This window comes from Athene noctua, chromosome 5 (genome assembly GCF_965140245.1).
Source record: "Athene noctua chromosome 5, bAthNoc1.hap1.1, whole genome shotgun sequence".
NCBI lineage: Eukaryota > Metazoa > Chordata > Aves > Strigiformes > Strigidae > Athene > Athene noctua.
In genome coordinates this window covers 25,984,742-26,006,491 of record NC_134041.1, presented here as the reverse complement: position 1 = coordinate 26,006,491, position 21,750 = coordinate 25,984,742, and the positions used below count along the sequence as shown (strand labels likewise).

The 21,750-nt window shown below is 39.8% G+C and overlaps 1 protein-coding gene across 5 annotated transcripts in view; it reads left to right on the top strand.

Annotated features, from left to right (window-relative positions):
- The window catches only part of CRB1 (crumbs cell polarity complex component 1), a 112,785-nt gene that overhangs the window by 25,890 nt on the left and 65,145 nt on the right, over positions 1-21,750 (top strand). For all 5 annotated transcript variants that reach the window (XM_074906759.1, XM_074906758.1, XM_074906761.1 and 2 more), the window contains exons 2-5: positions 4,666-5,250; positions 11,200-11,395; positions 14,813-14,952; positions 16,189-16,371. In XM_074906759.1, the coding sequence (XP_074762860.1) occupies positions 4,666-5,250; positions 11,200-11,395; positions 14,813-14,952; positions 16,189-16,371 (1,104 nt within the window). The remainder of the gene's footprint in view (positions 1-4,665; positions 5,251-11,199; positions 11,396-14,812; positions 14,953-16,188; positions 16,372-21,750) is intronic.

The following is a 21,750-nucleotide window of genomic DNA, read 5'->3' as shown; positions in this document are numbered from 1 at the left end:
CACATGATATGATCTTTATCATCTCTCATTTCCACATAGCTCTCAACAGCTCAATAGGCTCCCAAATCTGTCCTTCCACATCACTCCAGAACAGCAGGGAAACTGAGTTTCCATGGAGCAGGAAGGGAGGTAGTTTAAATAACTTGTCTCAAATAGGTAAAAATGGTGCTCTAACTAGCTGCCTGGGATCCAAGGATTTTCTGAAGCACTGACGTCATTTAAGAGCACGATTTTTTCTCAAAAAATCATGGGAATGTCCTAGTGAACTGCATACCATTTAATAACTACAGTACAGTAGTTGCATACCCTTTGATGACCACCTTTTTGAGATGCTGTTTTGCTGCTGGGGCAAAACTACTGTATAGTAGGTCTAACAAAAACTCTTAGTCCTAGCCTTTAAACCACAAGTAAGCTAAAAATCAGCAGTGATTACATCTCTGCTAAGACCTTCAGAACTCTTGTGTTCCTCAAGAACTATATAAATAATAAAAATCATGCACAGCACATTAGAATGAAGATAAAACTCAAAAAACTTTATTGCTTCACTGTAAACTTGTAGTACAAATTGGACAAAAGCATCCTCTAGGTAGTATTAGATTTATTGAATTGTCGGTTGGTAATTTCTGCATAAGAAATTTGTTTTATAAAAGCCAAAGGAATTGAAATTAAGATACTGGTTTAAAAAAATCCAGGAAAGTTTTCCTGTTTTATGTTTTTCCCATTGTGGTGTCACCTTGGAGACAAATTGGTTGCCTTCACTACCAACTGTGCTTTTAGGGTTTCTTTTCCTCTCTTCTCATTTTCCATCCACTATTACTGCCTTGGAGAGCTATGAAGCTTTTTAACCAGTGCTCAAAGCCAGTATGTTGTTATCAAAACTGCAGACTGCCAAATACTTTGGTTTCCCTCACACACAGTCATTTCAACAAATTGAATTGTTTCAATCAAATTATATCTGGAAAAGCAGTAATAATTAACTACATTGCTTCTTCTGTCACAGTGGTCCTACTTAAGAAGCTGGAATGGCTGACCTCACCTCTTGTAGTTTACACAGTACAACAGTTAGATAATTTTATAATTTAATCATAGTTAACGTCTTCAAATTTGCAATGTTTCTTCAAATATGCACTTTTGATTAACTTTAAGTAGGTAGACAGACTGAAAGGAAAGCTCTTTCAAGGTGTGCAATCCCAAGAAAAACGTGAGGTGGAAAAGTTCCTAAGGAACACAGCTTTGCTCATTTTAACTGTAATTAATAGATTGCAGTAACCTTTTTATTATCCAGGCTAAAGAAAAGAAACTAAATACATGGGTAATACACAAAATTATGTAAACAAGGACATCAGAACATACATGAGGGTCTGCTGAGAAGGAGAAAGGTTTGTGATACTGTTGACTGTGGAGCAAGTCATACACCACAGCTGATGTCTTGAATTTTGCATTCAGTGAGAGCTGTGAGCTGTGGGATGTATAATTGATACCATATTGGGATGAAATATCTGCTCCCACTGCAAAACAATGCTAACAGGTTTCGGGATGGCCATTTTAAAGGCAGGCTAAATCAGAAGCACTATTTTTGTTATGTTTTCTTTCAAAGAATAGGAGCTAAATCTCCATTTCTCCTCCTGCTAATCAATGTTTAGCTTGCTTTCTCAATCAGGTCTATCTTAGCCAGCATTAAATAAAGATAATCTTTACCAAGAAAAGACTATACCTTTTCTAGACATTTCTCCTCTGCATCTCTGGTATATATGAGCAAGACAACAGCTAGAAACAGTTCAAACAAAAACATTTCTCAGTTTTACTTATACATGCAACACCTCAAAAGAAACAATAAAAAACCTATTTCTATGTAATCCTTAAGACCACGGTTAGTTTCTTTTAAGTCATGATGCCAGTGTTACTACTGATGTTACCACATAGATCTCTACTCTGCTTGTTCAAATAAGTATTAATTAGGTATTTGACTCAGTATATGTACCTATTTATGAACATCAAGTTCATTCAGATTGGTGCTTTTTATTCCCAGAGGCACTGCTGCTCCCATGTACACCTCAAGTCAGAAGGTACAACAGTGAAACACAGATAAACTTCTCCAATCTCCCTATTTATTATCGATAGTGTCATATCTACATAAACTGTATTTCCTAAGCTGGTAAAGCCTTCTGAGGCTCTCTTCCTCCCCTTTTCTGAGGAAAAAACTCAGATTAAATTATGTATTAAAATACCCATTATGAAAATGCAACCTCATCATTCAGTTTGTATTCTCTGACAGTAGCTGGTTGGTTGTTATACTCTGGTGACCAGCCCTAGTATCTCACTTCCCCAGCCAGCCAGGGACCTGTGCCAGGACTTTATCAGCATTGTTTTAGTCCCAGTTATTGGTAAGCATCCCTACATGTTGCTTTGCTTTCAGTGCCCCATCCCCTTATGTATTATGTCCACTCTTCTGAATCTCTATTCCAAGAACCAGGAAGGAATTAGAGACTGATGGAAAACGGGTCTGAATTCCTTTGAGAAGTTCAGCTCATCCACAACACCCTGTTTGCACAAACATACACTGTTCTGCCATTCATTTTCGAGTAGCTGCTGTAGAAGACACATACCCTTTTTATTTCCAAACAAGATTCCAGAATAAAAATATAAACTGAAAGAAGAAAAGAGGATGTTTACAGGAGTCTCATCTAGACTGTTTAATGCAACTTTCATTTTCTAGCCCACTAGTCTTTACTTTCTGAATCACTACCTTCTCTCCAAAAGGAACATGCAGCTTTATTTCATAGATTCTTGGCCAAGATATGACTGCTTTTTTTCCCTCCAGTGATACAAATATTTTTCTTTCTAGTAATATGCAAAATACTTGTTTACAGTTTTACCCTCATATTTTGAGTAATGTCACATTGTAATCACATTAGAAGTCTGATGGTATTCAGATGTTCACTATACAGCAGAGGATTTCTTATAACATGGTGAAAATCAGTTGCAAAGGAAAAAAGTGTACTGGATAGAACTCTTCTTACTGAACTCCAGATCAGATTTTCCAATTTGATCAGTAGGAATTAAAATACTATATGTGAATTTGGCTTTTTAGGTCAGTATTTATATGGTTCATGTCTTCTAGGTGGTTTGTGTCAGTAAATACTTGCCTTGCTTCACTCCATTAATCATGATAAGGTTTGATCTGCCATTGTTTCATTTCACTAGCAGAGTTTGGAGTCAACTCCAGGATTTCTTCCGCTAGCCTCTCAGCATTCAAAAGCTTGACCTTTTTAGACCAAGATAGAAATCTAGAGCAAACACGCCATTTACAATCATCCTTTTGGGCCTTAGCATCTCTACATCCTTGACTCAGTTTACATGTGAATAACAAAATTCCCAGATGCTGCAGAATGTGTGCTGATGATTAACACTGTTTCCACTGATCAATAACAAAACAATAGCAAGTCACAACAGAAGCAACATGATATTATGAGATTAATTTAGTGATCAGTAGAACCCTATTGCACTCTTTACCCATGTGTGTGCTGCATGTGGGAGACCCGATTATAACAAACATAAAAGTACACAAGCTTCATTTTCACTCACTTGATGTTGTTGGCAGTGAAGTTGTAATTGCAGAGGATTCAGCCCAGGTCAACACACCTACCTCATGCACTCAGTATCTGGCACGCTGTTGCTATTGCTTAGTATGCCTAACACTGAATTTATTTATCTGAATATGCCATTTATTTTTTTATAGAGACAACCATGATTTTTAAAATGTTACAGTTTCATGGCAAAATTCTTGTTTTCTTTTACTAGAAAGAACATCCTTTACTTCTTTTACTCTATCACTGTTTCTCAGTTGTGGGTTATGATCAATGCTGGTAACAGCTCACTCCTTGATTAGAAAGTGAGAAGTAGCTACTGTTATTGTCAGCCAGTCTTTACAGCAGCAAGGCAACTCCAAGTAGCCTTTAATTACTGCCAGGAGCTCAGTTCCTGGAGGGTAAAGAACATGTTTACACCACGTGCACCATGTCCTCCCAGCCTCAGAGGCTGGAAGGCTCTCAGAGGGCTATTTTGAATCTCAGGTGTTTGGAGATTCTGTGTGGTGGAAATACCATCCAGCTGTCAAATTACTTTTTATAATCAAGAAGTCAAAATCAAAGCACATGATGGTTTGAACCACTTACTTGAGCTATAACTGCATCTCAGTCATTTAGCTTTGTTGAAATGTAATATAAAAAATTTCCTCCACAAAAGAATATAAAGTGGTATTGAACTGAAAAATGTGGTTCAACACCTTTCTCTAGTAAAAAAAGAAAAATTTGTCTTAAATATACCTAAATGCATTCCATATTGTTGGATATCTGTTGACAACCACCAATGTTGTTGCAACTGTACTCTTAATAGAGTGTTAACCAGTCCTGACACTCCAGGCCATGGTTGTTGGAAGAGGCAAGAACAGGAAATTATAACCTACTCATATTTTCATAATTGTTTTCATTTTACATTTATTAGTCTACTAATACTTGTCACACAGTTACCAGCCCTGTTTTCTTCTCAACAGCCAACAACTGGAGCTGTTGGTTTTGAAGCACAGTTGTGTTAAGAGTTGCACTTTCATTCTTGGTTACTCCCAGTGCTGGGAAGTCTTCAGGATTTTTTGTGTTTCCTTTCTAGAGTCACTTTGTATGAGGAATGATTCCAGATGCCTGTCAAACTCTTGCCAAAAGAATTCTACATGCATTGCTGGTCATAAAGGCGATACTTGCCTTTGTGCAGATGCATCAGTGGACAGTATGGAGGAACTCTGCAATAAAACCTCTGATCCTTGCTCTTCAAACCCTTGTCTTCAAAACGCTACCTGTTTAAGCTCTGCTGGAAACCTCAGCTTTACTTGTGAGTGCCCTGCTGGTTATAATGGATCTACTTGTGAAATAGCTGTCACTGTGTGTGACATAAACCTTTGTGAGCATGGAGGCACCTGCCAAAATGGCCTGGCTGGGCCCACCTGCCTTTGTAGCGCAGGATACACAGGTACACTCTGTGAAATGGATTTTGATGAATGCATTTCTGAACCATGCCACAATGGAGCGGTGTGCAAGGATGGGGTTGATGAATACTCCTGCTACTGTGTCCCAGGCTACCAAGGCAAGCACTGTGACCTGGAAGTGAATGAATGTGTGTCAGATCCATGCTTGAATGGGGCAACATGTCTCAACCAGATAGGACAATATGACTGCATCTGTCCACTTGGGTACACAGGTAAGCACTATTAAAACAACTTTTACTTTGTGTCGTGGAGAACCATCATAATTTATGTTCCAAGTTCAACTCCCCCACCCCCACACTTATTTAGTCATATTGTGTATTACCACCTTGCCTTCTGCTTCGGCACCAGTGACTGTTGGTGCATTGTGGGTTACCTTATCACTGTGAACTATATCAGATAGAGAAGGGTTATAGAAATCTCACGTTTACCTAAAACTACAGAGCAGTTTTGTAAACATCAAGCTATGTCACAGGGCTAGGTTAACTTTCCTTTCTTTTAAAAGAAACATTCTCAAAATGCACATCCTCAGAGTGCTATACATAGTTTTTCATCCTCAGACAAAACCTGTTTGACAGGGTTAAAAATTAGATCTCATTAGACTGGCTTGATTTCCTTATCATGACAAACTGTACCCTTAAACCTAGACATTTCACGTTAACTTCTTCTCCTCTGCCCTTCCCAGAAAGAGAGGACTCATTTGCAACTAGAACATTATGTAAATTAAATAGAAAAGTATTATCAGGTTCCCAAACTGCCCATTTTTTGATAATCCTATTTTACGTGGCTCCATTTTTAAGGTACGGGTGTGATTTTTCCTGCCTACTTCCTCTACTGGAGACCGTATAATCCTTGCGGGAGACAGCTCCCTTCAAACTTCAAAGCTGTATTCAGGGGTAGGACTGCAAGAGGTAGCACACTGAATCATTAAAAGAAAAGGGAAGGCATTTCAGTGGTAGATTGCCAGCCAGGTAAGCAGGGGAAAGAAAAAAAAAAAAAAAAAAAGAGTCATACAGCAAAAGGGGGGGAAAAAACATCTATTGCTTCAAGTGATTCAAATGAATAAGAAATGAGAGATGTGGTTTACAGCTCCATCCCCAAATCCCCATGCAGGAGAGGAAGTTAGAGGTAAAAAGCAGCTTTCCTGTGTCTGACACAGCACTTGTTGGAAGCCAGCCCTTGGTTAATATCCCTCATGAGCACCGAGAATGTTATTTGAAGGAAGCTTGTTACCTTCCCGCCACCCTGCTGCTGCCAGCGGGTGTCTAAGCCCAGGCCAGCTGAGGAGAAAACTACACAACCAGGGGAAAGCCAAAGAGCAGAAGGAAGGAAAAACCTATTAACAGCCAGCATGGTTACCCTGCAATGATCAGACTCAGCCCAGACCTCCTGTTGTATTCAGGAAACTGTATTTGTTTAACTGGCACAGTTAGTCGGGCCCAGGCCAGGATCCATAGCCAAGGAACAAAATTTGAAAGACAGAGAATATACACCTTGGAGACAAGGAGAGAAAAAACATAATAAAATAGTAAAGCCCAAACAAAAAGTAATGAAGATTTAGATCAACACAAACTGCGGGGGGAAACTCACTCTGCTGGAGTCACTCCACTTTCATCAAGAAATTCTGCTGTTTCCCAGGCTGATGCCCTCTGCTCTCACTAAAAATCAAGCTATGTCACCAAGTGCTCCACATTCAGCACAAGCAGAGTTAAGAAATGACGAGAGAACCAAGGGAGGAGAAGAGGTCTAAAATACAAAGCAGAAGAGGCTGCTGTGTTTTGACATACAGCTCCAACACTGCTTCCAGCAGCAAAGAGACTAATCATAATAATTCTGTAGAGGAGTATCACTACTCCTTCAGCAGTAAAACACCAGTTTTTAAAACTACTTAACAAAATGATTTATCAGAAGCATTCTTTTTTTGTTGTTTTCTGCACCTTGCTGTGAGTTGCGCTAAATGCACAAGCCAGAGGGATTACTGGATAAAAGCCCTGAGGTGTACCCACTGGTAATAAAAACCCTCATTTACTCTGTCAGGGGATCTTGCCAACCATTATCATCCTGGCCTGACACCATGAATTACTGTGGGAAGTCATCCAGCCTCATCTCATTTCCCTAAGATGTTAAAAAGGTTATATCTCTTGATATGTAGGTAGAGAACGTACAGTAAATCTACAGCAGTAATGTTAACCAAATGCTTGAGTTACTGGCTGCAGTTGCTACTTGTTTCATGGACTATGACTGCTATTTTGTATGATTGGTATGCTGCAGCACTTCTTAAAATAGCTGAGAAATGTCACACATAATTCTTACACAAATGGAAGAGGTTAGAACGCACCAAGAGCCAAAGACTGGAAAATTTAGCATGAAATCTGCAGTTTCTATGATAATGTTCTGCATGTGTGAAATTATTTACAAGACATGTGTCACGCAGCTGTTAAATAATGAAGCTCAATCGGTTTGTTGAAGTTTTGCTGGCTACCTAAATCAAATGCATTTTTTCCTTCATTGCACTAATTGCACTTGCTTTTAATTCACCCCAACAGAGCATGGTGCAAGGGCCTGTTATTAGCCACAGCTAGGTACATTAATTACCTTGCTGGACACAGCTGAAGCCAGTCCTCCATTGCCAGTGAGCATTTTAGTGTGAACTATCAGGGATGCATGGCAGTTCCAAAATCCACTCTTAGCCCAAGACAACAGGAGGAAAAAGTGTTTTAGTGACAGATGAAATGGGTGCAATGGGCTACATTAATTCTTCGTGCAATACATTTTAATATGATGTAACCATAGCTGGAATGAACTCTGTACAATATGAAGAAATATTCCTGACAGATCTTTAAGTTCTCATGCTGTATTCTTATCAATAACATATACACCATGGAAATATTTAGAGCATTTAGAGGATCATAAGTTAGGCACTTAAAGGCAAGCAGAGGCACAGCAGCCTCTACCATGGGATGAAGCACCTCAAGTACAGATCTCATGTCCCAGCAAGCTCATGGCAGTATCTTTGTGGATGTCAATAGCAAACATCACTGTCCATCCAACAGCAGTTGCTATCAAAGTGGAAAGCCCGTTTCCTTCCTCAGCTTTCAAGTTGCAAACCAGCACTTCCAACCTTGTGGCCTAGCCAGTGTGAGCAGAAGATTCAGCCCAGGTTCTCAGCTCTGCTGAGATTTCAGCACAAGACCGATGTGAGAGGAGCCCAGCAGTACTGATCACCTGTCAGAGAGGTTTCAAAATAAAGATTAGCAGAGGGCACATACATCCAAAGTGAGCTTGTCACAGTTCAAAACTTCATGGCGCTGAAACCTTTGATTGGATTTAGCCCTGCTACTCTCCTCCGAATGTGTCTGCATAGTGCAGTGTTGTAAGACCTATAACAACTTACATCTATGCACGCATCCAGGTAACTGGTGGTTAGCACAGACCTGTGAGCAAAAAAGACAAGCCTCACTCCAAGAAACTGAACTCTTCCCTCTGTCTAATTTTTGATGAACACTCTCTGTCCCTTCAAAGCTGGTGCCTAGAAAATAGCTGACACTATCCATCCAGATAAGAGCACTTAAGATTGCTATACACAGATGGAGGAATGTGGGAACAGTCCTTTGTACCTGCCGTGCCTGAGCACAGCACTACAGCACAGAATGGAAGGGGTGACCTGGATACCAATTTCCAGCTGTAATAAGAACTTGCAGGTCCTCCTGGAAATACACTGAGCCTGCAAACCCCTAGTATCTTTGACCAGAAGGTGATTTCACAATATACCTGTAGGCAGGCAAGTTTGAAAATGTTTGCTGGATTTCTTTCATCCTTGCGTGCATTTGCTTTTTATTGACCGGGGCTGTACAAAGAAGTGCACAGTAGGACTCATTTGAAAAGCAAGCAGTGTGAGAAATAATCTTAGTTCTTCAAAGAAACTGCAAAAGTTATAAATATCACTTATATCAACCTTCCCAGTCTCTCAATTCAAACCACTTGTGCGGTTTGGTATCTGCTGAAATACCCTGCCTGCTCTAGGATGGAATGCCTTTGCTTTTGATGGTGTAGCCCCATGCAATAACTGCAGCAAGACTTGCTGGTGTTCTTTTTCCTTTCTGGCATATGATATTTGGCATACAGCATATTTATGACAGAATGTTAGACTGAGGTGCAAATGCAGATCTAATCTTTTCATCTCTCTTCTTCACATATAAGAAAGTCTGACAGCAGATTCAATAGAGGCTGGGAAGGAATTCCCCCCATTTTCATGGCATATCGCATTGGCTGGATGCGTTATACAGAGAGAAGTTTTCTTCTGAGGCAACATTGCCGAAGGCAGGTTACTGGGCTTGATAGATTAAAGACATGAACCAAAACAACAACGCTATGTTCTCATGTTAATCGTCAGGCTGTTCTCAGGCCTGTAGTTTTAAATTTGGCTGAACTGAGGATCAGTTGCACAGGGCTTGTTTTGTCACATGATTTTTAGTGTTCACAGTAAGCTGTTAACAAGCTCTGGCAGATTTACGGTCACTAGACATACTTCTGCAAACACATTGTTTACAATTACAGTGAATTCACAGGGCAATGACCACAGAGGGATTGCTCACTATATCTGGATGTAATGTACATTACCGTAAAGCCATAAGAGAGTGTTTCTGTGCTAGGGTCTCGTGGCAGGCTCCTGCTGAAAGTGGTGGCTAGCTGATCAGTGAATCTTAAACTGGGAGCACGGGACTGGCAACTTCACCCATCCAATGTTCTATATGTGGTCTCAAAGAACTATAAAAATATATTCTCTCAAATTACAGCAGTAATATTTCTTAAATACTGGAAAGGTGAACTTGCACTTTAATGTTTAAATGCAATTTAAAATAGCTATGAGCTAACGTCCTCAAATTTTGTTTTGTCATTTTAAGATATATCCAGGTATTTATCCATAAAATGGATTTTTTTTTTTTAAAACAAAGATGCTATTCAAAAGGGTCAAAGTAAATTAATAATCAATTAACGCTACTAAATATTAGTAATCTTGATGTTTTGAGAAAGGTGTTCTGAGTTAAACATACAAATTTCATAGCAGGACAGAGCTGGCAAAAACAGCACAAAGAAAGAATTAGGTGAGCTCCTAAATAAATTGCTAAGATAAAACCCATCATCAAAACATGTCTGTTCCCATCTTTTGAAAGCCCACCCCATCATCTTGTACTGAAAACTTCACCTCTCCAAAGAAATGGAACCCATTCTCAGAGCTTCAGATTATCTTTCAAGTAGGAAATTCCCCTGAAAACTATTTACTATACTACTGCTACTTTGCTAAGCCAAACAAGAGATAGGGAAGTCCACTTAAAAGCAGCTTCTTTGTTATAATTTGCCATTTTGCATCTGTTTCGTGGCTGATACTGTAGCTGTTAAAACAAATTGACTTGGCAGGTGAAAATTGTTTAAAAAAAATCACTCTATTACTCAAAATACTAAATAAGTGCATAAGCATACAAACCGCTGAAATAATCAAAGCAGGAGCTGTAAGGCATTAATTATGAAATTTTCTTAGTGTTTCCTGGACTGTGCTAGACATAAGAAAAAGTAGTGTATATTTAACATGACAACTATCATAAATAGCTGTAAACTAATATTAGAACTCATTTAGTTCCATCAATTAACTCTGAAGAGCAGCTCAAGGATTCTGACCTGTGCAAACATGGCATCATAGATGGATTTATTTACACATTGCTAAATCTTAAAAAAAAAAAAACCGCCATAAAACATAGCTAAACAGACAGCTTCCCAATGAATTCAATTAACTGTGCAGCTTTAAGTGGACTTTTCTGAGGTCATTGAATTACTAGCGACTTCTGTATTATATAAATAGGATAGTAGCATGGTTTGAATAATCTGAAAATTAGTTCATTCTGTTTCTATGTTCAAGATAACATAAAAAGTTGCTATTCTACCTATTCTTGTGAATAACAGCTGGTTTGTTCTTTTTGTAAGTTCTCCCAAGCCTTGAAAAAACTAGTCTTGCAATGCACATTGAGGAGGAAATTACTTTTAAAAATAGACAATTGCTTAAAAAACCCAAACCAATCATGTGAATATTGTACTTAAAACAGTCCTAGCTGAGATCTCCAAAACTATCTCCTAAGTTTGGGATTTGCTTGTTTTCTTTGCTTTTGAAGGTACAAACTGTGAGCTGGAAATAGACGAGTGCTGGTCACAGCCGTGCCTGAATGGGGCAACCTGCCATGACTCCCTGGGGAGCTTCGCCTGCTCCTGCGCACCCGGCTTCCTCGGCCACCTCTGCCAAACCAACATCGACGAGTGTGCCAGCCAGCCGTGCCTCAACAGGGGACAGTGCACAGATGGTGACAACGGGTAGGTCTTGTACAGCTAGGTAACACTAATGGAAGGTGCTAGTAGCTCCTCTGTTTGCAAAAGGGAATTCTACAAGAGCCTGTACTGTCAGGTAGCTGATTTGATTTCCACTTGTGGATGTCACTCCTTGATCCTGCACTGATTTTGGTTTAAATTTGAAAAGGATTAAAGAAAGCAAGTCTAGTGTCAGAGCCAACAGGACAACAAAATATTTATGGCAAAGACTGACCAAGAAATACATTTTTCAAATCTGTAGTTTTACTTTAAATGTTTACAACATGTTTTTTGTCTGGCCCTGAGGATTGTTATTTAGAGATTAATTCTGTTTCTAACACACATCAGACTTTAGTTTCCAAGAGAGATGTGAGAGTGTATAAAATTGAATTTGCCAACAGTGGTTGCCCACACTAACAGACTGAATTAGAAGAGGCAAACTGTAATAATAGTAACCATAGTAATAGATATCATTAGGAAATGTGTCAGAAACTTTACAGGCATATAGGATAACAGTTCCTTATTCAAAACAGCCTGCAGTCCATGGGCAAAAATTAAAAAATAAAGAGTATACAAGGCAACAGAAAAGCGAGCTTCTCCACCTGCTGTTAATAGCCCTACGCAGAGGTTCAACCCAGGCAGCCAGAACTCTGGCATTCATTCACTGACACTGGCTTTGCATACTCAGCATGAGATTCCCAAACTGAAAATACATATGTATAAGCTCAGTCTGAAAGTTCCTAAGTGTATTCATGTAGACAGTCTTCTCACCAATATAAGATCTGTCCTCTATTGTGTATTTTCCAGTTTTTATAACGCCGTTTTGAAGATTTTTGTGCCCCAAAAATCAGTCCAAAAGTCATGTCAGTGAAAGGCATGCTTCCCTTGAATGAGAGGGGGAAGAGATCATGTTCTGGGAATGAGCTTTTGTACAGGTGGTGACATGGCACCAACCTTGTGGAGTTCCTTTTCAGCAGTGTTGAATGACTCTGAACAGGACAAAGCAATTTACTATTTTCCAGTGTAGCTAAAGCATGACAGCAGGGAAAGGGAGGTCACCTTGCACCTGACTAGTTCACAGCAGACCCACTTAGTAACCTGCAAACCTTTTCAGGATACACGCATGAGGTGAGAAACTGGGATGCTCATTCAGGCCAGGCTTAATCCTACTCATTTTTCTCCTAGCTTTTAAAGCTGAGGTACGTGTAAGAGCAATTTTAATTGGCTTGTAATACAGCAGGATATCTGGAGAACGATTGGAGCTCTTACCACTTTTGTTACATGATGAAAAGGGTTGGACAACAAAGCAATTCAAAACAGAAGGGTGTCTAGCCATTTCCTCTCTTTTGTGCATTTTTTGGGTTAAATGAAGAATTGTAGTCTTTAAAAAGTAGCTTTCTGTTTCTGACTAATGCTGCAATACAGCTGAGGCTTTTGTGTGTGTGTGACCAGCTCTCACAGCAATGTGCGAGATGACAGATTTAGCATTAAAAGCCATAAATACCAACACCAAACCAAATTCTTCCCCAAATTTCAGACTGATCTTCCAGTGATGTTTCATGAACGCAACAAAGTACCACCTGATATCTTAAAAAAAGAAAAGTTTCACATTATCAAACATTTCTTATTTAAACCCAACAATTGACAGAGGTTCCTTAGTAGGACCTACAAAACCTGCTGTGTGCAGGCACAAAGGATACCTCTGCATGTTCCAAGTCTTTTTTCCATAGGAAATATTCCCAGGACCTCGAATGCTCTTCTGATTGCATAGGAGAGAACACCTGCACATATTGCTTTCTGCATATTGGGAGACCATCAAACAAGAAGCCCCAAAATAATGTTAGGTAGAGTATCTAAGAGTATCACTCTTAATAGAAAAGCCATCTGCCTGCTTAGTCATAGACTGCCCACAAGCTGGGCATCCTCCAGAATCTCTGAAGGTCAACAGCAATGTCAAACACTTAAAGGTATCTGAGAAAAAAGGCACAGAGGTAGGGCTTCACATTAAGCAGCGAGTTGTGAATATTCCTTCATGATTCTGGACCAAAGGGTAAAAAGAGGATGGACTAAAGCAGAAAAACATCTATTGTCACAGAGCTGAACACCACCAAAGTGAAGGGACTTGGAGGAAATGTGCAAAAAATACAGCAGAAAAAAGAGACTTCTGTTTTGAAAACATACCTCAGAATGAAAATTATTTTTCTAATTCACATCTTCCTCATTACTTTTTATATCCTAAATTCAAATGCCACCTGGTCTAAGTCACCTCTGATTTTGATTTAAGAATAATCCATACACTAGTAATAAACTGGTCTGCCAGAAGTTTCTGCTTATGTACACTTAAATAGTGTAGTAAAAAGTTTATGCTTTTTGGTCTGTTAGACTGCAGGAGCCAGTTTTTCTCTGATGTTCCCTTATGTTCAACAATTTCACTTTCTCTCCATATATTTACTCCAAGTCTAAGACTTAGATATTCAGCACAGAAATTATCAAATAAGTATACTTATGTCTTATTCAGCAAGATTCCCATGATTTCAATTGTACAATAAGCAGCGTATCATTTTAATATAAAGTGAAACAATATAATAAATTTTTGTTTCTGATAATTATTTAGACACAGATCATCCAAGTATGCACATTTAACATAGTTATCTTATGAAGACCTGTCTGTATTTCTGACATGTACAAGCTGACCTTATACCTTATGACCTAAGTATAAGTTATGTATCTTACAATAATTAGTTCACCTGAAAAGAAAACCATAAAGAAAAACTCCCAGATGTTACTGATTACCTGCACTGTTCATTTATACATACTAATTTGTTTACTTTTAATCCCATAATAGTAACATAGCTGTCAAATGGAAGCCTGCATTACTATTATTATTGGAACTATTCAAACAATTGACATTTTTGTTCTAACCTGAAAATAAAATATTGTTTTTCATCAAAGAGAAAATATCACTTAGTTGAAGAATAGAAATTGCCTTACTTTTTTCCAAATCAATTTCTACCAGTCCAAGAGAAAGGTATACTAACACACTTAGCGCCTCTTCCCTTTTCATTTTGTGAACAATATTAAGCCTACAAAAATTGCATTGGAAATAACAGAAACTTCTTTCCCCCAAATAAAATAATAATTTTAAAAAGTTTAATAATTCTTAGAAGAGATGACCTTTCAAAACCAATTTAAATTCACCAGCAGGTTTTTTCCCCAGACAAACCCCACACATTTCAGGAAAAAATCTCGTTGTTGGTTCCCAATTTCTGCGGTTTCTCCTGGAGCACCAGATGGTGGTCTTGAGCCTGGACTCAACTGTGCAAGCTGCTAGCCAAGGCTACACAAGAAGCCTGCTCAGATTTGGGAGCAAAGCCCAGATGTCCAGACTTCCAGCTAGGGTAAGCATTGCATTCTGTGTTGCAGGTACAGCTGCAACTGTACCAGTACTGGATTTATGGGCCTACACTGTGAGACCCTAGCTCCCTTATGTTGGTCACAGCCATGCTACAATAATGGCACTTGTGAGGACAACGCTGACAATTACATATGCCACTGTTGGCCAGGTAAGTTCTAAATTCTCCTATAAACTCTTTCCTTGTATAGTAGAGGTGTCCTCATTTTTTTGCTGATACAATACAGGTTGAAGCTACATAACCTTAAAAATACTCTATAGGCTTGTGTTTAGACAGGCGTCACTCACCATGAGTCAGAGCCTTATGGGTGAGTTGCTCTCCTTTTCCAGCTAAGGATCGATTTCCCTGCACAGCCAAAGTGGGCAAAACCAAAAGTGCCGGTATTATGAAGTCAAAACAGGAGATAAGTCAAAGCTGGGATCCAACTTCCAACTCCCAGTTGCTTAATCCTTCAACCCTTGTAATAAATGAATCACTGCTAAAGCTGACCATTAAAATGATCTTTAAACCACCAAAAACCTTACTTTTCAATGCAAAATGTTTGTCTGTTTATGAACAAAAATTAAACTAGGTGTTACATCAGGAAACTGGTCTCCTTCACATCACTAGTGCAAGTTCTGTCTGACAGCATAGGATGGAACACACTGGGCTGTGTTCACCACCAATGCTTGCATATCCAGCCATTTGCAAAAAGGCTCCCACACCCCCACTGGGGACACAGACCCTGCGTTCTTGAGAGACACTGTGAATCTTTCAGCACATAGACTAACTACAAGAAGTCTCTCTAAAAAGTTTAATGTCCGTGGCCCTACTGAGGATGCAGGAGCACATCACATTGTGAGGAGTAAATGCCACAGTGTTGCTGGACTACATGGTTCTTGGTGCATTGGAAATCAAAGAATTAGGCAGAACCGTTAGCATTTTCCAGAAATTGGGGAGTTTCCTGGCACTTCAAATTCCAGATATAGCACTTCACAAACACAAAATAATTTATTCTCCCTGCCCTCCTCTGTCATAGGGAGGTGGTGTAAAAGAGAAGAAAAACTTCACACAGCCTGAGAGCACATCTACCATACAATGCAGCGTGCCTTGTCATCCGCGTGGATCTCCACGTTACTTCCTAAAAAACCCCAAAGTCTGCACGGCACAGCAAATCTCAGGTAGCTAATGCCGAACAGCCGCAGCAATATCCTGCTGCTGAGCCCTGACATAGAGCTGCAAGGAAGCGTTCTCGCCTTCGAGAGGCAGAGGGAATCTTTTAGCACATGACAGAGTCTGAAGCCAAGTGCATCTAGCAGTCACAGTATATATTCACAATGGTGTTTTCGGGTCTGGAACGAAGGAATGCATACCAGTTAAATGCCTTCTCCTCTGGGCTCTCTGCAGGCTACGCGGGCTCCCGCTGCGAGGAGGACATCGGGGAGTGCAGCAGCAGCCCCTGCCTCTCCGGGGGGGTCTGCGTGGAGCGCTCCTGGGCCGGCCGCTACGGGAGCGTCCCAGGCCTGCCGCCCGCCTTCCGCTACGACACAGCTGAGGGCTATATCTGCAGCTGTCAGCCAGGCTTTGCCGGTAAGATTCCCTCGGTGAAAGAGTAGGAAATGATGCACTGCAGCATTGTGTTGGTTTTGGCCTGGCTGTAAATAAATCTTCAAATGAAGTTACGCGCTTGAAGGTGCCATAGTGCAAAGGGTCCCTCTGGCGGTCACCTCACCCGTGTTTCTGTAGGGATTGGTGCGGAAAGAAGGGAGGTGGTTGCACGAGTTGTGAGCCTGAACAATTTACAGAAATTGAGCAGCGGTGTGGAGGCCCCTAAGGCGGCAGCAGCGACGCCATCTCCTCGGCTGCAAAGCCACCCTGGCCGGAACCGCACTTGCTCGAACTAGGCCGTCAGCTTCGGTTAGCGGGTGTTGTATCGTGAGGTTGAACTTCACTGTGCACAGGTAATATATTACATGAATGAAAACTGTGAATAAAAAATGAGAGAGTGTGTTCATAAAACAACACTCCCAAACTTTCAGTGTTTCTATCTACACTCCTTGCGTAATTCTACATAGAAGCACTGCGGATTGGGAGGAACACTTCTTCATCTGAGCACAAGGCAACGTTTTCTCTGGATTTGGCAGTGTAGCATGTTGGTGATATTCTACAGCTTGAATGAAAAATAGCTTGAAGTTGTATGCATAGCTGTGTCCTTAAGGAAAAAAAAAAACCAAACACCACCAAACCAAAAACTATCAAAATTACAGATAACCATAATCCTATAAAAGATTTGTTAAGATTTGCATTTAACACAGCCTGCACTATTTAGCACATCCACAAACAAGTTGGGTTTAGATTGTACAATTATGGGTCTACAGTATTTTTCTGTCAACTCCATTATCTTGTTTCTTCTGAAGGAAAGAATAATCAATAGCTACATTAACTTAACCAGCCTTCAATCCCTCATTCCATTTATCTCCTAAGCATTTTACAGACTTTCTTATGTCTCCCAGTGAGTTGCATGATTGCTGTCTCCAACAAGGCACCTACAAAGGAATATAGAGAGCACAACTTTCACTCGGAATTCCCAGTGTATTTTCTTCAAAGTGGCATTGAGATGTGTTTGCTTTCGTTCCATCCCTTCCCCTTAACTGTCTTTCCCCATCCTGTCACTAAGTGTTGCTGTTGTTCTTTTGTTCTGCCAAAGAGAGTATAATATGAGGCTTCAACTAAGACTTTTGGTATCTCTCAGGCTGTCCTAAACACCCTTACCTCTTCACATACCACTTCTTTCTCTTTGCTTCGTTCCAGTGATGTCCAGCTCTCAAGTTTCTTTTCCTCCCCACTCTAATTAAAAAACTTCTATGCTCTGTGAGGCACTGCAGAAGGCATTTCCTTGTTTAATCATCATCCTTTATCCTCTCATTTCCTTATCAATTGCCTTCACCTGGCTTGTTTGCCTCATCTGAGTCATGATTCTGCTGGTTTCACTCACACGGAGGACTCTTCTACTTCCCAGGGAGTACAGGTGGACTCTTAACTGGTCTGAAAAAAAAAAAGTTGGAATCTATTTAAATCTATTAATCTTATTTTTTTTTTTCCAATAGATAAGCTACTGATTCGCAATGTAGAACTCTCCAAAGCATGACTGAGAGAAGTCTTGAAGACCCTGAAATTTCTATTGACTTCATATGTAAATTACATTACTTTTTAAAAAACCTTTAGTTTAGTTATCCACGTACTGTTGGGTACTATATCTAAATTTCATTAGAAAAAAAAACCCAAAATATTTATTCTTACCAAACAGTGTGCCCAGACATCTGGAGGCAAGAAGAACATAATCTTTAACAAGGGATGGTTGTAAAAGCTGCATGTGAAATGTCATTCAGTAACATGCTGCAAAATAGTGGCAAAACAAGATTAATCTTGCTACTCTTGTCACATCCTTCCCTGCCTGTGTTTTTCAGCAGGGCCTAAATTTTAAACTCTTTTTTTATTTTACTGGCCTTTGTGAGATACAACATTGTTGAGCAATTTACATATTTATCGAGAAAACAGCAGGATTGCTCTAACTGGTACCTAGCACCTGAGGTGCCCAGGCTTTGCTCAAATAGCCCTTAGGTACAATGCAGCTAACCTCCCCAGTCCCCCCAGTAGCACTGTGCAGGTCTCTCTGGCCTTCTCCTTCCCCCAGGTAATCTAGAATTAGAAAGTATTCAAAATGAACCTCAGCCTCCTTGTATGTCAGAAGCATTGACACAAAAGCCTATAGGGTAGAGTGGAAACATTCACTTATGATGATGATAAGTGGTTTCTCCAATTATAGCCAAATTCATAGTAAATAAATCATGTGTTTCACTTGGAATCAAAGAAGATTTAGCATTAGAGTTGATAGCAGAAGTATGATTTAAGGCAGCAGACAAATCCCTGATCAGGATCACTCTAATATATGGGTGTATATGAAGTAACAGTCAACTGGACAAAAGGTCAGATCCTCTCATCTGGGTATCAGTACATATCACAGACAGCCAAAGTCTACATTTCTGTGGCTGTGGGTCAGTTCTTCCAGCCTTAACATTTGAATAGTTGTGTGTGCTTTAGATTTAAACCCCCAGATTCCTGTTGAAAGAGGACAAAGAATTTCTTTAATAAATCACATTCAGTATTTTATTATGCCTATTTCCTCAGTAAAGCACTCACAGAACATTATAATCACACTTCACTGTTCAGAGTAAAATGAAGAAACAATAATCCACATACCCTGCATTGGGAGGGCCTGATCCAAAAGCCATTGAAATCAATGGGAAGATGTCATGAAATTGAGGATGGTTGCCAATTTTGTAACAAGCAGAAAATGGTGTCTTATAAGATTGCAAACAAAATACTGTAATTCAGCTGAAAAACTGAGAATACCTACCTTCTGGACTACAATTTTAGCCCCAAGAGCAGGAGATAACAGAGCTTAAACACATGCTTATGTCAGGATAAAGTATTTCCCTGCCCAGCTGGGAGAAAGTAATAAATATTAACTGGCAGGATCTTGTTATAGATAGTGATTATTCAGGTGACTTGAAAATAGTCAGTAGTCCTACTAAAATGCTTGGAAGGAACAAATCTGCAAACAAAATTATTTCACATTTTGATTCTTAAAAATAAGACATAAAAATCCCAGTCTGGAGACTTTATCCCAACTGGAAACTCTTTGAGGGCATTGGATATATGCCTTATCCCAGATCCAAGATGGAAAATTTCTGCACAGGTTCTATGAAAGGTTAAAACTTCTCCAGGTCCCTTTTAAATCAAAGGGTTTGGAGATGCTCGTATTTCAAGAGGTCTCTACTTCTGCAGTAGCAAACCCTGGATTTTTTATATTACCTTGGTCTTCTGGCCCCCTAGCACAACAGTACTTTTAATAGATTGGGCTTTTGTTTAAAGGGCTTGTGATTTGTTACTTCTAGCTAGAGGCAATAGTTACCCTAGAGCTGTGTCCTTTCATACCGTGGATATATTGTATTGCTCTGGCCCTGCACGTTTTTTAAAAAGACTGTTATTTGAAAGGCTAAACTTTTCACTTTGCTCATGAAAACATATGGAAAAGGAGGAGGGCAGAGCTATGGATTTGGTAGTGACTCATTTCACCAGGTTGTAATAAACTTAACACCACGTCAGAATTAAAGAGCTTCTGAACTTGCAAAGTCTATCAAGTGACACATTCCAGTGTTGAACTGAGCCCAAGGAGCAGTGAGTGTGCAAGGAAGGTGGGTCCTGCTCCACATGCCTTGGACACCATGCTGCCCCTGTTCCCCAGGTGGGTGGGAAAGTGCTGCCAGCAAGGATGAAGACCATCCATTGTGCTGCTTCAGCAGGATGAGTGTAAGAGGAGCAGAGCCCACTGACCCATTTGTAGGCAGGGTGTCTGCTGCCTGCTGACATGCAGACAAGTGCTGGCTGATGAGGACATTACCGCTTCTGGTGTCTTGTTATCCACTATATGCCAGCTGTGCCACCAGCACTGCTGCTTGCTTTGGCATCATGAATTCCTAAGTGGGTTTTGGCCTTTTCTCTTATTTGTCTTGTTTTCTGTTTTTCCATTTTAAATTTCCTTGGCCCTTTTCCCAGTCTGTTGGACTGCTGGAAGAGAAAATGATATGATCAGACTGGTGTTGTATGCATATTGAATTCCTGGCAAATGAATGGGGGAAAAAACCTGTCTCCTGGAGCCAGAAGATGAGGCAGATAAATGGCCAGTGTGGGGGAGTATTGAACATTCAACAGACTAAGGAAAACCTCAACCCAGATACTGAACTGTAAACATCATGAGGCCGGTACTTAAAAACTGAAACATTTGGACTCTTAATCTGTACTTAAGCACACAGGGCATCAGGCTTCCATTTCCCTAAATATCTTTAGATGCTGCTATAGGCAGACCACCTAGCAGATGACAGTGTAGACTATGTCTTAATCAGCCATACTGCACTCTCCTGGCCTGTGACAGTATTATACAGACATAAATATTATTTATGAGTAATGGGTAGGATAGTAGGCACATTATCACTATCTTGGGAAGCTAAAAAGACATATATATTTTTGTTTTCTTTGTTTTTTAAACCCCCTTCTTAACCATCAGTACAATGATCACAGAGCTGCCATCTTTTTTAGATATCTAAAGAAGAGTATTACAAAAATGAAATCAAGCAGATGAATAGCAGAGTTCTCATCTTGTCCCCAGACTCCAAATTTTAATTTCTGCTTTACTTCCTTGTCTGTCCTTCAGCTGTTCACACTGCAGTAGTCCATCACTTCTCCATTACATCAAGTTAATCCACTTTATTTCATGGCCTGTCATCACAGTTTAAAAGGTCATTTTCTCTTGATTCTGAGACCTTAGAAGAAGACAAGACTGTTCAAGGAAAGAATGAGCATGAAAGAAGGAAGAGATACAGAGAAAAAAGACAACTTCTAATTTAAGAAGGTTTCAAGGGCACTGCTTTTCAATGGGACTTGGGCTTATCCCATAGGCAAGGCAGGCACTCAGGTTCAAAATGGAAAGGTCTGGAGGTACCATTAGCTAATTATTATTCCCTTACAAGCAAAGGTTCAAGAAGAAAAATGCTGCTACTGTCAAGCACCCATTCAAAGTTAGCTGGTTTAAGGAGAAATTCCAAATACATGTACAAATACTACACATGTGAATTGCTGAAAAACAGAATTAGGACTTGATGTATATATAGTCTTCTTACCACTCTTGCATTGTAGAAGGGCTGTAATGGGGATGCAGATCTTTTTTGCCTAAATTCTATTAATGATCAGTACAGGATCCCTTTTGCACTGTTAGACTGCTGTGGATATTTCCCTTACAAAATGAACTTTGTGATGCTGGGCACTTTTGCAGCAAAATGAAATAGTGTTGCTATATTCTAAGTGTGGGAAAGAATTTACTGCTTTCCTAGAGATATTTCTACAGTGCCG